Source organism: Cyrtonyx montezumae, unplaced genomic scaffold (assembly GCF_038088225.1).
Source record: "Cyrtonyx montezumae isolate F1298 unplaced genomic scaffold, pur_monq_1.0 scaffold_0, whole genome shotgun sequence".
Taxonomy (NCBI): domain Eukaryota; kingdom Metazoa; phylum Chordata; class Aves; order Galliformes; family Odontophoridae; genus Cyrtonyx; species Cyrtonyx montezumae.
The window spans coordinates 41,097,560-41,112,649 of NW_027071824.1; the positions used below are offsets into that span (position 1 = coordinate 41,097,560).

At 36.0% G+C, this 15,090-nt stretch overlaps 1 protein-coding gene across 3 annotated transcripts in view; it reads left to right on the plus strand.

Annotated features, from left to right (window-relative positions):
- HBS1L (HBS1 like translational GTPase) overlaps nt 1-15,090 on the plus strand; it is a 60,471-nt gene that overhangs the window by 42,155 nt on the left and 3,226 nt on the right. For all 3 annotated transcript variants that reach the window (XM_065733520.1, XM_065733512.1, XM_065733503.1), the window contains 9 exons: nt 343-508; nt 3,150-3,267; nt 5,523-5,669; nt 6,317-6,391; nt 7,119-7,236; nt 7,425-7,493; nt 10,581-10,685; nt 12,913-13,003; nt 14,549-14,657. In XM_065733520.1, the coding sequence (XP_065589592.1) occupies nt 343-508; nt 3,150-3,267; nt 5,523-5,669; nt 6,317-6,391; nt 7,119-7,236; nt 7,425-7,493; nt 10,581-10,685; nt 12,913-13,003; nt 14,549-14,657 (998 nt within the window). The remainder of the gene's footprint in view (nt 1-342; nt 509-3,149; nt 3,268-5,522; nt 5,670-6,316; nt 6,392-7,118; nt 7,237-7,424; nt 7,494-10,580; nt 10,686-12,912; nt 13,004-14,548; nt 14,658-15,090) is intronic.

Consider the following 15,090-nt stretch of genomic DNA (forward strand, 5'->3'; position numbering starts at 1 on the left):
AGTTTTCACTTGCGTCTGCTTGACCAGTTATTGGGAGGAAGTACATTCAGACTTCCTTGGCCAGATCACGAGGTTGAGTTAGCTTGTATTTGACAAACTAGTAAAATGTACCTTGGTTTTGTTTCGTTCTTGGCAGTATTTTCTTAAGTACTAATATGAAGATGTTAGATGGCTGTCAACATTAAGTACCTGTTTCAGTATAGTGTCTCCCAGTACTAGTAAAATCCTGTGGATTGCATGAGTGTTATTAGCGCATGTGATTTTTATATATTTCTGTCTATTTCATGTTGTACTCCTATTTAAAAATTGTAAATCAATAAAACTGATGTGTTCCTTCCATAGGACATGTTGATGCAGGTAAAAGTACCTTAATGGGTCATCTACTCTACCTCTTGGGAAATGTGAACAAAAGAACTATGCACAAATACGAACAGGAATCTAAGAAGGCTGGTAAAGCTTCGTTTGCTTATGCGTGGGTCTTGGATGAAACTGGGGAAGAAAGAGAAAGGTAGAATTATCATTTAATAGAAAATAACATTGTTTTTCTGGAAGAACAACATTTGTTAGGAAATCTACTAATAAAGCTTTGGTGGAAGCATTCTAAGTGCTCAAAGATATTCACTCAGTGCTCACAAGTAAATATTTTGCTTTGTCGAAATATATAGCAAAAGAGAACTAATATACTGGTTTGATTGCAAAAATATGAATGAAAAGTTCGGTTTTCTTCATGCATATATACTCTAAGGTAGGGTGTAGAGTGGGACTGAAATGTGTAATGCTAAAAGCCAGTTTTCTTTAAAGCTGCCTTTTTTTTTTTTTATTTGATTACTGTTTTTTACTGCATACTTTCTCTCAACTTGGTTATTGCTATGTGGGAAAGCACATTAAACTGTTCATATGAAAGAGGATCAGAACAGTAAACTAGGCACTAAAATTTTGGTTATCACCTGACTTACATTACACTAAATATCAAGTTTAAAATTAAATTGTACCATATTAAGAATGTTAATTTTGAAGCTGATTAAGAAATAATAAAAGAAATAATAATTATATATATATATATATATATATATATATATATATATATATATATATATATATATATATATATATATATATATATATATATATATATATATAAGACCTTTAAGAAAATTGTATGGAAAGTGACATGATACATTATATTCAAAAACAAACAAACAAACCGAAACTCTCCTGTTTATGTGTGTCTGTATGTGTATATGTAGGTTGCTCTGAAAGTAATGCCTCCTATTTATTTCCATGTAAATGTCCACAGATATAAAGAGTGCAATAACACTATTTAATAGAGCAAATTTTCAGCTACTGCTTTTCAACTTAGTGACCGCCATTAGCTGTATGTTTTTGTTAGTGATGAACAAGAGTCTTTGTGCTGCACTTGTAAAGATCCGCACCAGTGGAGGTGACCCGCTGTTTCACTTTTTCTTTGACGGGGAATTCACATCACCACTCCCTGGACTGCCATTTTGACTCTGGCTTGTAGTATTGACAACATGTCTTGCCACTTGTAATGGTGTGATTCAGAAAATTGTCACCTTGAGCCTGGTGTTCGTTTGGTAACTACTGGCAAACTTGCATATGGTTTTCTTTGTTCCTGTGTATGCATTTGTGGCACCCATTTGGTGCAGACTTTATGACTTTCTAATGTAGCCACCAACATTTCCGAAGCATTGAAACTGATATTCAGCTCTATACTCATTTCCCTGGTTGTCATCTGCTCTGGATGAGCTGACTAAGATGCTCTTCATTTTCTGGTGTGACAGCTGTGCATGGCTGTCACACATGGAATATGGCTTGTCTTTCCTGTTGCTGTTACCACTGCTGAAATGCACCAGCTGCCCACCTCACTGTGCTCATATTTACTCTTTGTTTTCCTTCAGTGTTCAGCAAGCATCAATAAATGTCAGTGGAGGCCATTTTTTCTGCATGGAGGAGTTCAGTAACACACATTTGCTTCATATGTCCTTCAGTGTCAGGTGCAGTTCTGTCAGACTGCCCCTCTACTGCTGTTTGTCACACAACAACAGCATGTAACAGAATGCTGGTGGGAAGGTACAGCCTCTCACTGCCATGTCACCAACATCTCCCTCTGATTTTGTGGGCTGATGGAATAATGTAGGAGGCATTACTTTTGGTACAGGCCTCATGTTTTCCTTTTAATCATTCATCACCCATTGTTTCACAGCATATAGCCTCTTCTCGTTGCAAAGATAAAAGTAACAGTGTAAATTGCTGCTGTAGAACATCAAGTAGACTGGTGGTTGTGGTATGTTTACCTTTGTTTGTTTTAAAGGCAGATACGCTTCTGCAGCCACCCTGTATATAACTCAACTTTTGCATATGCCACTCCTTTCAGTTACAAAATGAATGTAGAAACCTGAGTAGGAGTGGGAACAGGGAGCTGGGGGAGAAGATTCGAAAGCAGCTGAACATATATTCTGATTTTCAGAAGAAGCCTCATGTTAAGGCTTCTAATCTATTTAGTATTGGTAGTGTTGTTGTAATATTCGTCTAAGCATGTAAGAGAGGAAAAGCTGATGGTGAGCAGTTTTTAGTATCTGTAGGTTTAGCTGGATTATAACAGTAATTATTTTCACTGCTTCGTAATAGAAAAAATGAACAAATTACTACATTATGAAAATAAGCTACCTGTGGTGCAGTGTGGTTAAGATGAGAAACTAGAAATTTGGTCAGGTATTTATTATTTATAAAGAGTAAAATGTTAACAGCAACTAAACTTTTTCAGAAAAATTCCTATGAGCCCTAAATCATTCATCCCTGATTCTATGATTTTTTTATTACTTTTTTTTTTTTCCAGTTTCCAGCATTTATTTGCTATGGTACTAGACTTTTCTTTTGAAGATAAATTGTTATTATTGAGGGAAAACTTCTCTAAACTGGTATTTTTGCTTGATTTTTGTTCATTTATGTCATCTCTAGAGGTCTGCTTTTCCAGCAAGCAAATTTCTTTCAATCTTTTGATGCAGAGTGAATTGAATGAAAGTTATTACCTGTGCAATTCATGACTGTGTTTCTGATAGCTTACTTTATACCTCTGTGAAGCTTTCAAAACAGTTTTAATGATCTTTTCCACATATTTCTTGTTTAAGGGGAGTAACAATGGATGTGGGTATGACCAAATTTGAGACAAAGACTAAAGTAATTACTCTGATGGATGCTCCAGGCCACAAAGACTTCATTCCAAATATGATCACAGGAGCTGCACAGGTAGAGATGGTTAAAAATTCCTTTTCCAGTAGCTTCATTTGCAACTTTTTTTTTTATTATTACATTGGCTTTCTTCTTATAAAATATCATATAAATTTTCTGAACTTCAGATGGAGTGTATTTGTTTAACATTAAAGGCAACTTTTCTTTTTGGAAGAGAATTATTAGTGAAGAATACTGAGCTGCAGTTAAATGGAATCACTTTTTCAAATGTGTCATGTATCTACTCGGGGATCTCCGTGAACTTAGATTTTTAGGCAAAGATTTTTTTAAGTGGTTTTAAACTTAAAGAAAAAGTTTAGTTAGGCCAGCAAAGGTCATTCACGTGTTTTGTACATTTCATAATGTATGACTAATCACAGATGAGAGTTCATGTGGAGTGCGTCAGTTTTCTTCAGTAGGAGCTTCGTGCAGACTGTGTGACTATGGCTTTGGGAACAATAAGTAAAATCCAGAAGCAGTGGGCACTACCCATTGAATTCGGTATGATACCTCCTATTCTCATGCAAGCTAGTTAGTTAATTTATGACAGTCAAATAGAGGAGAGTGTGCGTTTTGTGCATTGCATTATTACAACCTGAAATATGAGAGTTTTATGATCTCAGTAAGGATCAGGTACTGTTGGTATGGTTTTATAGAGTGTGCTGTAGGAAAGCTGTTTGCCCCAGATCATGTGCTAGCTCTGTTGCAGAGCCTGAGTAAGAATTCAGGTATTGTGACTTCGTGGTTAGGCTACTGGATAGGCAAAGTTCTCAAACTGTGATGTAAGGCATGTATAGTTAGTTATATTGTGGGGCATACATTGCAGGAAGATCAGGATTTTTAAAAGCAGAATTAGTTCTTTAGTTTTAGAACACTAGAAGATGTTGACTCAACCACACTATTTTCTTTCTAATTTTGATTTAAAGTGATTTGACGTCTTTGAAAGAAGTAATGCAACAGCAGGTGTTAAGATATAACTTGCAGGCCCACCAGCAGTTGCCTTAGTTCAGCAAAAGGCAAGGCTTGGCAGCTAACACTTGGTGCATTTCTGTGTTCCCTCAGGACTGAGAGGGGCAATTCTATTCTGAAGTCTATTAAGGAAATCACTGAAACTATAATCTTCTGATACCCACTCAAGTAGCCTCAGCAGAGAAGAAATGGGTTGAAGAAAGCAAGTATGGCCATGATGCCTTCATATAAGGGGAAATTCTGTTAGTGTGAATCCCCAACTGCTCTTGCACAAAATGCAAATGAGCCTTATCTGGGCCAGGATCTGGTTTTAAATATGTAGTTAAGTTACACTTAATAAAAAATGTGCCTCGGAATGTTTGTTGTTTTTTTTGTTTTGTTTTTTTTTCTGTATAACTTAAAAGTTGTAAGATGCATTGTGGTAGATAGTCTCCCTAGAGAAAAATGTAATTCTCTGGCTCGGAAGTGAGGAAATTCATCCCTCACATTTTCATCATTCTCACACATGCACAACAGCCTCCCTCTGTGAGGTATGGGAATTTGCATTTGAGTCAGTGGGAGAGGTATTTTGGACTAGGGCATCATGATGCTGGCTTTATTTCTTCTGCTATCCTGAAGTTTGCATATATGAAAAATGTGGGAAAGCACATCTTTTCTCTCTTTCTGTTGTCTAACTGGCTGTTGCTTCTGAAAGTAGGGAAAGTTGGTTTTTTATTGTTTTCATTATTTTTTTTAATAGGCATATTATATAGCAACATGTAAGGTTGACAGCAAAATCCTTGTGTGCTGGCTTTTCTACAGTGCTGTAGACGATGCATTAACTATTTGTTTTTAATGTCATGGCAGCGAGTTTGTCTAAATGATAAAATATGTAGTAGACTACTTGGTCTTTTCCAGTTTCTGAGTCTGGCATGCTCCTCTGTGCTGAATAGATTGTGAAACATCAGCATGCAATGTGCAGCAGTTGTCTCTGGTTGAATAACATTTTCATTAGCTGAGGTCTGTTCAACAAAGTTGGTGCTTTGAAGAAGACAGGTTCCTCAGCCAAGTGTTGGCTTGTGTTATACATAAAGTAGCAGTGAATGACATGAGGTGATGTAATGCTACGATACCTTAGTGAAATGGTCATGAAAGAGATAAAATGAAACAGTTTCAGTTGCATTTGAAGCACGTCAGTATTCCTTCTCCATACAGAGCAATTATGTGGACTACTGCTGATAGACTTGTTTAGTCCCATTATTATCATCTCATGAACAGTCTTAATTGTTTCGAGTTTTTTGCTTGTTTTTGTTTTTATAATCCAGGCTGATGTTGCTATTTTGGTTGTGGATGCCAGCAGAGGAGAATTTGAAGCAGGATTTGAGACAGGTGGACAAACTCGAGAACATGGATTATTAGTGCGCTCTCTTGGAGTCACGCAGTTAGCTGTTGCAGTCAATAAAATGGACCAGGTACTTGCTTAACTTTTTCCATTAAATGAAGGATTTTCACCTAGGACTGTGGATCATAAATTTAAGGATCAATATTATGAAACTAATAATGAAATTGTTTCTTTCTTTCTTGGATTTTCAGCCCTTAGTCTCTTTTATTTAGGCTATACAATACTTTTCTATTTGAGTGTCTTTTCAGAGCATTTAGAGGTGCTAAAATGAGAAGAGGTGTGAAAATTTGGACTAAGGTGCTAATCCAGTGGCACCTGTAAGGGCATCTTGGTGGTCAGTCAGGTCAAGTCTAAGAGCTTTATATAAATCTGTAAAGTGTATTACATATTACTTGTTATGTTTTAGGTTATTGCTGTGATATATGATCCCGAATCTAAATTTTGTGTGGACATTTAAAAAAAGAAAAAGAAAATAACAGATGGTGTCCAAGGACTAATCAAACAAAAGCAGCTTGCAAATTAGATTATGTGTTGACTCTTGTCATTATTTGTTGATGTGTTTGTTTATTCTTACATATTCAACTATTAACCCACCTGGAAATGTTGTATTTACAGAATCTGCAGTTGCTGTATGTGAGAACCCCAATTGATACTACAGACTTAATATGCAACTGTTTTTAAAAACAATTTATTATCATGATCTGTTTTCTATTTTAGGTCAATTGGCAACAAGAAAGATTTCAGGAAATTACCAGCAAGCTTGGCCAGTTTCTTAAACAAGCTGGCTTCAAGGTAACATAGGCTTTTGGATAGGATGAGTGGTTGTTATGGTCAGGTTATTTTATATCGCTTTCTTTTTGGTCATATGTGCACATACTGTTGCACGTTCCTTTTCGTGCTGCTAAGAGTGTTCACTGACTCTTACATAAGATTTATCAGTTCTTCAATATTCTTTCTGTCATCATCTTTGATTAGGTGGCAGGTAGTATTTGTGGCACTCATCTTGTTTGTAGTCTCTTGGAATTGTTTTCTAAAACCAGAGCAGACCGAGGATTGTCTAAATGTTCAATATCTACTGAATTACAGTAGATGATTTTATATTGAAGCAGGTCTTGTCTAGGATTGTGAACTAAAAGAACACTCTATTTGCCATTCTTAATTCTATTTCCCGCATTTCCTCAGTTCAAACTACTATCTATTTGTACTGGTTGCAGCCTTCTTTTAATCATTATGCATAGAAGAGCAGTTCAAACTAAAGCTTGCCTGTCTGATACAGAGTTGGAGTTTGTTACCTGAAATCAGTTTCTCTTTGTTAATTTTGTTATCTTAACTCCTTGCTGGAGCACTGTGACAAGGAGAGATAAACAAAAAGGAAATGGATCCACCAAGTAACATGCCTTCTCCAGGGGAAATACAAAATATAGCTTAGAAGTGTAATATTGAAAAAATGCACCCTTTGCTTATGCTAGAAGGGGATTTTAATAATGTATGATTAACTTCTGTTTATTTTCATAATTAGGAATCTGACGTGGCTTATATTCCAACAAGTGGTCTTGGTGGTGAAAATCTAGTCACAAGAAGTCAGTCAAGTGACCTCACAAAATGGTATCAAGGAAAGTGTTTGTTAGAGCAAATTGGTGAGTGCAGTTTTTCTCTTTTAGAAGCAAATGTATCTTGATCTTGTGCATGTCAAAAGTTATTTTGGGGAGGATGTGGGACAAAATCTTTGGAATGCAATATGATTCGTTTGCAAGTGAGAAGTTGCTGAGAGAGTTTTTTAAATACAGACATTCTAAAAGGTCTTACCATTATTTTTTTTTGTCAGATTCATTCAAGCCACCACAAAGATCAGTGGACAAACCATTCCGATTGTGTGTGGCTGATGTTTTTAAAGGTTGGTTGTTTTTCTGATTTTTTCACCAGATTGACACTGTTATTTAGCACTAATGTTGACAAGAGATGTAAAAATAGGTGTTAAAATAGGAGCTTTATGTCTATCAATAGATCTGAACAGGAATAGTACTGTTCTTTTTGTAATTTTAGACATATTCACTGAAGGAGAAGCACACTGGAAAAAAGTTGAGGAAGAATCTAGGTGAATTCCTAACTAGTTATGTAATGAGTTGATGGTTCTGTGGGATGGGATCTGGGAGCCTTTCTTTTCCAAACGAATTTTTGTTCCCTAGAGTACTGCTTTTCTGACTTCTTGCGAGTGCGATTTCTAGTTTTTACCTTTCTGTCCTAGATTTAATTTGAATTAAAAAAAAAAAGTGTGACTTATTTCTTTTATTTCCATTTTTTATTTTCATACAAAACCTGGGGAGGGATTAAAAGAAAAGGGGTGGCTCGGTGAGGTTTTATAGCCAGCCAATCATAAAATGGAAGACTGGAAGCTATTCCTTAGCACAAGTATAAATATGGACAGCCAAGTAACTTTAACCGTTTTTTGTTGCCATGGCCTGAAGAAAATAGAATACTGGGAGCTGCTAAGACTTTTGTGATAAACTTGATATTTTCTGAGGTAAATGCATTTACGTGTAGAAACAATTCAGAAAATATCTGAAACACAAAGTTATCTATTATTTAGGTCAGTATTTTAAAAGAAATTTGATTTTATGTATAGGCTAATTTTTAGGGGAAATTCAGACAAACCAGGTTAAAATACTGATTGTAATTGGAAAAAATCTATTCTGAGGTATTCTGATTTGGTCTTTGGGAAAATACTACTTGTTACAAATGCACTGGGATAGATTACTTAGCATACTGAAGCTGTAATAATAAATATTTTAGCACTGCATGAGATTTTGCCCTGGTGCGTTATCAAAGATTTAATATTTAAGGCTTTCACTATATTTACTTTCGATTTGTGAGCAGTGGGAAAGTTGTTTTGGAATTATTGATGGATATTTTCCAAAATAATATTACAACTCTTTTATTGCAGTAGTTGTTTTTGTGTTGAGTGATTTTTTTAGAAAATGAACAATTTTGATTAAATCTTGAAGAAAATTTGATTTTTGCTAAAGTAAGTTAACCAACAATGGTTTTGAAAAGAAACTCAATTTACAAATACAGGGTTCATTGATGAATGTGGCCTTTTAGGTGCTTTTTAGGTCGTGGGTTTTTTTGGTTTTTGTTTTTTTTGTTTTAAATGTGTGATATCAGAACTTAATTAACCTGAATACCATTAGAGGAAGTAACTGCAGATACCACTATAGAATCAACAGTTATTCTCAGCTCTATTGCAGTGTGCATGCATATGCGGGAGAAGCAGGACTGCTTCTCCTGCACTGTGAACTGAGCAGAGCTGTGTAAAAAGTGAGAGCGCTGAGTTCTCTCTTATGCAGCTTGGAAATCCCCTTTCTTTTTTGAGCTAGTAATGGGTATGTTTCATCTACCTTGGACTGTTTTTAACTATTTTCTCCGTAGACCTCCTAATATTCTCTTCAGGCAAGCTATCTCCTGACAAGAAAAAGCTGACTGGAAATTCATTTGCCTTCACTGCTGTATCAGTCTCCACTGAGCTCATTATAGGGCATGACTTGACCTGACTTGAGAGAAGCAATGATTGCCAAGTGGCTCATTTCTGTGGGCAGTAACCATGACCTGGCAGAACCTAGCTAGCATGGAGCGTAGAAATCAAGCGCTTCTTTATGGCCCAGTTCTGTCCACCATTATGCATTTTTTTTACTTGCACTGTTCTCATGGGGAAATGAAGTAATTAGGCACTTTTCAGAAAGAGGTTGGCATGTGCAAAGCTTCAAACAACATACTGTTTTACCAAGCCGGAGTGGGTGCTGTAGTGAAAGAATTGCTTTTTGAATATGCTTAGAGATGTCTGGGAACCAGGAACCAATTCATAAATCTGGTTGTCTGTGTGTGCTTATGGAGCTAGCCTTAGGTTCTTTTTGTACAGTATTGAGATAGCTTATGTACTGTGATATTTGGATGCTTTTCTAGCAAGTATCTACTTATCTAGGTTTCTATTCTTTTGACGTCCCATATCATCCGTTAACTGACTGTGTTCATCTTGTTTGCTGGAATGAGCAGGGGGAGAATAGCTCACAGACATGTTGGTAATAATTTTCCAGCTAGCCTGATGGAAACATTTACCATTAATAGTAAAGAATGCAAAAAGAAGTGTTGGTGGTATAAGACTCAAGATTAGCATGGTAGAAAAGATTCTAAGGTGTTTGCTCTTTACTGACTTCTAATGTTCACCAAAATGTGTATTTGTTTTTTGGCATTGTCTGTGTAGAATCACTTCAGATGATTCTTTTTAAATACACCCATAAGCATTTGCTGTGGGAGAGAGACATTTCTTAAGGTGTGTATTTGTAAACATGTATGTGTGGCACCTCTTTTAAAAATAATTAATAAACCGTTCAAGTAATGAACAGGGTATCAGGAATGTAAGCATTCAAGAATTAAAACAAATTGCATATCTTCTGCTTAGAAATACTTAAGTCATTCACAGTTATAACAACTCCTCATGTTAAATAGGACCAAATAGTTTATTGATTTTTTTTCTAGGAGTAAATTAAATATGCAAATGGAGCATGTAGAGCTCTGACTCAGTTGAACAGTAAATGGCATAGGAAGTTGCACCTGTGTGCATAAAAATTGTTATGACTGTGGTGTATTTTTTATCTGTAATTAGAAAATCATGAATTAAATAAAATCTCTAGAAATGAAGGGGGTTAATCTGATATTGCAAAACTAAAAATTATTTCTTCATGCTCCTAATTTGTTTCAAGAAGGATATTTCTCCATAGTTCTGACAAACATAAGATCTAGAGGTTTTGAATTGAATGTTTCATTTTCACTATGATGCACAGCTGGCTGTCTTGCAAGTACTGAACTCTCTACTGGGGAAAAAGTCTTCATTATATTACAGACTTATCTGTGTGCTTCTGAAGGGGTAACTTGTGTTAGAAAATTGACCTTATGTAGTTTTTTCAAATTATTACTGTGTTTATTGCAGACCAAGGGACAGGATTCTGTGTGACTGGAAAAATAGAAGCTGGCTATATTCAAGTTGGAGAACGACTTCTGGCAATGCCTCCCAATGAAACTTGCACTGCAAAAGGTACAATCTTCAGAAGTGTGTTTACTTTCAGGTCAATACTGGGCTAGAAGCAGTTACTGAAATGGTAACAGACTGTCAAACTGATACTAACTGTCAAACATAAAATGTGAAAGCATAAAACGAATTTCTTTAGATGTGACTGTGTCTGTGTAAATATGTCTGTGAAGACTGTGAAATCTTAGATTTTTTTTTACTTTTTTTTTGTCATATCAGATATTCCAAATGTTATGGCCTCATGACATTGTTTTATAGAGAATCTGTTAAAAAAGAATCTTCAGAATAACAGTTTTATATATTAAAAAAAAAAAAAAAGAACAAAGCAGTGCAGGAATCATTAATATTCACGTTTGCTGTGCAGTGTTACTGCTGGTAGGAAGTTTGAGAATGTTGAACAAGTAGTTAATCTTATCATTAAGATGTGAAAAATTAAGTCTGCTGTTTGTTCATGAGATTGATATTTTCATTTATACACAAGCTTTCAGGATATAATTGCCCTGAGCACCAACAAAATACAATAAAATTGGATTTAATCTTGAATACATTTCATCTCTGAAAGGCAGAATTGCTAAGTCAAGACATTGCTTAGCTGTTCTAGCTTTCTCTCTTGGTACTGCAGAAATTTTTTGTTTCATTTGAAACAGAGTTGTTCAGCATACACCAATGAGTTAAGGATTATGACCTTGAAATAAATAAATAGGTGTCAGTATCTGTTTAATCTCTATGGCTGTCCTGCTCTGTTCTAAAACCAGCTTACTCAGTCTTACTTTGAGAGGCTCTTCAGTGTACATTTGTACTGTTGTACACACAGTTAGCATTGCACAAGAACATTACAATACCATGGATGACAACAGGTGATGTACTGCTGTAGTCAGTGTTTTAGGAGTGGGGGAAGAGGCATGGAAAAAGTTGTTTTCTGGTCACATTTGGATTGAGAATACCCAATTCTGTGTACTGTTCTATGGTTTCCTTGTGTACTGTCTCTCATATGTCTGAAACATTGGTGAAAATTGAGAGTATTAGTTCATAAATCATGGAAACGGAATGGCTTGGGTTGGAAGGGACCTTAAAGATCGCCCAGTTCCAACCCTCTGCTATGGGCAGGGCTGCTACCCACCAGCTCAGGCTGCCTAGTGCTCCATCCAACCTGACCTTGAGCACCTCCAGGGATGGGGGCAGCCACAGCTTCCCTGGGCAGCCTGTCCCACTGCCTTGCCACCCTCAGAGCAAAGAATCTCTTCCTAATGTCTAATCTAAATGTATTTTTTACATTTAATGTGAAAAAAAGATAAAATAATTCACTATAATATATTAACTGTATGTAGTGTGCACTATAGAATTGGAGTCTTTTGTCTTAGGGAGGCTGAACTTTATTCATCTTTCTGTGAGAATTGCACATATATACGTAATAATTATAAAGGTGTTTAAAAAGCAGCATTTAACATGCTTTTGGTTGAATGATACTTCCTGGCATGGCTTTGATAAATGGTTTGGGAACAGATTTGCAAATATGTAAGCACAATCTGAAGTGAAATAGAAGTAGATCCTATAGATGTATGCAGTAAATATAACAAGTGGTTGTTTTTTTTTTTTTTTCTGAGAAATACAATTCTTAGCATCTACCAGAAAGCTCAGATTTTTAAGTCAGGATAAATGAGCTTTATACCCACCTACTTAGCATTGTATCTTTTAAAGCTTTTAGAATACATGAAAGTAGGAATAAAATTACTTTTAATGATGCTTTCTAATAGATGCGATGTTGTGAACGAAAGGCATCTGTTACGCTTTTTTTATGAAAGAGTCAGCAAACCCACTTAAGGTAAATGAAAGTTGACATAGTGCCATTAAAGTATATGAAAGATGCGGTCTGGGGTGTGCATGTGCCTCAAAGGATGGGTGTGGCAGACATGGAGATTTTCAGTACTACGGCATTTTCGGGACTGCGTCATCTGTGCAATGTGACAAGTGCCCAGTCCTCTCTTATGGCTTATATAAAGCCATGTTATCGGGCAGGGTGGGGTTAGAGAATAGTGAGTCCTTAGCAAGAGGAGGCGGGGGGAAAGAAAGCTTTCTCAGTGTTCTCAGTTAAAAAGCTTTTACTCTCATCCCATTCATACTGAAAATTGATGAGTAATGGTTGATGAAGCACAAATGGCCCAAACAGAGATGTTTGTTTGTAACTCAGAACCTAGGTACTTCACTGTGAGGTTCTGTTCTTACTCATTTCCAGGAATCACACTTCATGATGAATCGGTTGATTGGGCTGCAGCAGGAGATCACGTTAGTCTCACTTTGACCGGCATGGATATCATCAAAATCAAGTGAGCAGAACTGAGTTTCAGTCTAAGTAACGGTTTGTTTTTAATGAAAAGCTTTATAACTATTACACTTAACAATCAGCGGTTTACTTGAAGAATGATGTGGCTACCAGGATATTTAAAACCGAAATGATGCCTATCACCTGGCTTACAAACGTTGGTAACATCTGCTTTAAGTACAACGGCAACCTCAGAAGAATACTGGTAGCTGTTGTGCTTCGTGCTGACACTAGCAGCTTTCAAAGCTTTTTTCCTCAAGACTTCTTACCTATATTAAGTATGAATTAAGTGAATTCTTACTGCTAAATGAAAGACTGTTTTGAAGAGCTTGTCAAAATTATTCTAACAAACTACATCCAAACAGCTGCCATTTTATACCAATAAGTAAAGCTGGATTAATGTTGAACTTCTGTTCAACACATTTAGTTGCTTTATCTCATGGCAAATGCTTTGCTGAGCCTTTTTTTTTTTTCCTCTTGATGTATTCAAGGTGACAGAGCAAATGGCTTTGTGTCTATTTCAGTATACAGGTTTTGTGCTGAGTATTAGCCGCCTGCTTTTAAGGAAGTAGCAATTGTTATTTGGGCTAGATAATTGGATCTGTAATTTGCACAGCTTTATTACATTGAAATTGGACTCCAGACATGATCTTTCCAAGCTACTGCTTGGAAAATGCCTTGCCTTGATAGTTCTGCTAATTCATGCCTTGTTTCTAAAGAGAAAAAATGTATTTCTCAGGTATGTAGTTATTAAATGGAGAATAAAATCTACTTATTGAATGAGGCTTGATGTAGTTCTTCATTTTGATGTCCTTTATTTTCTGGAGATGTACTAGATCTGTCAAGAAGGGATGCAGGTTTTAAGTCTTCCTGATTTTGGTGAAATTTGGTAACTACTTGTGTGTGGGTTTAATCACGTAGTTCGCTCTCTTTGGTCATGTTTTTCTGGGTGGGATTAACTTTCATTTTATATGTCTGAAATTAGTTTCTCGAAAGCTGTCTAGTCTACCTTAATAACTTGTAATGAGCATTGGCTTTCTTGTGACTCAGTTTATTACAAGTAGAGGTTTTCAGATGTAAGTATTCCTGAGAGACTTTTGAGAGTCGTGATCACTAATGCTAATCTGTCTACAGATTAGTTAAACTACAGCAGCACTGCCATTCTGGATACCTTGCAGTAATCTGTGCTGTTGATTTGGAGCGATCTCTGAATGAAAGTCTATTTCTTCAAAGTACCTACACACAGGAAACGATGACATTTTTAGAAACTGATTAGCAGTGGATGTAATTGTTTGTTGAACTAGACAGATCTCGTCATGCATATCCATAAAACAGCGTAGACATCGTACAGAAATTGCTTGGGTTTTAGGTTTAGTAAGTAATTCCTGATATTTTTTTTCTCCTGACTGTTATTACAATGTTGTCGTCTTTGCTTTACGTGTCTTAAATATGTTCTTTTCAGTGCAGCAATTAAATTTTATATCATATATATGACATGTCATATGTTATGTATATTAAGAAAATAATTTTTGTTCTCCTTTTTTTGTAGCGTTGGCTGTGTGTTTTGTGATCCGAAGGAACCTGTTAAAGTTTGCACTCGATTCAGAGCTCGGATTCTCATCTTCAATATTGAGATTCCAGTCACCAAAGGATTCCCTGTAAGTCTCTCTGAAAATTATTTTCATTGCAGTTTGCTCAAGGCTTTTCCTCTCCATATGCTTTCCCAGTTTTCTAATGTAGGGAGTCATTTAGTGTCCATAATTGTTTCCCTCCTTCCAAGGGAAACTGATTATGCTGCAACTTGAAGAGAATGTAAGATGCTACTATGGTTGCTCATGCATCTTCCTGCTGACTTATGATGCCTACCTAAGCGTTGTTGGAGAATATGTTCCGCCATGGAGTCATACTAGGCTGTTCTTTTGAAAGCCCATACCCTATTAGGAGTATAATGATGCACTTGGTTGTAAGATACCTTGAACATTGCAGAATTATATAGATGTGGCACAAGCTAAACACTCAAGAATAAAAAATGTATTTATAATTAAGTTATACATTAACTTTTTGTCGTATTGGCAGAGATCACAAAATTTA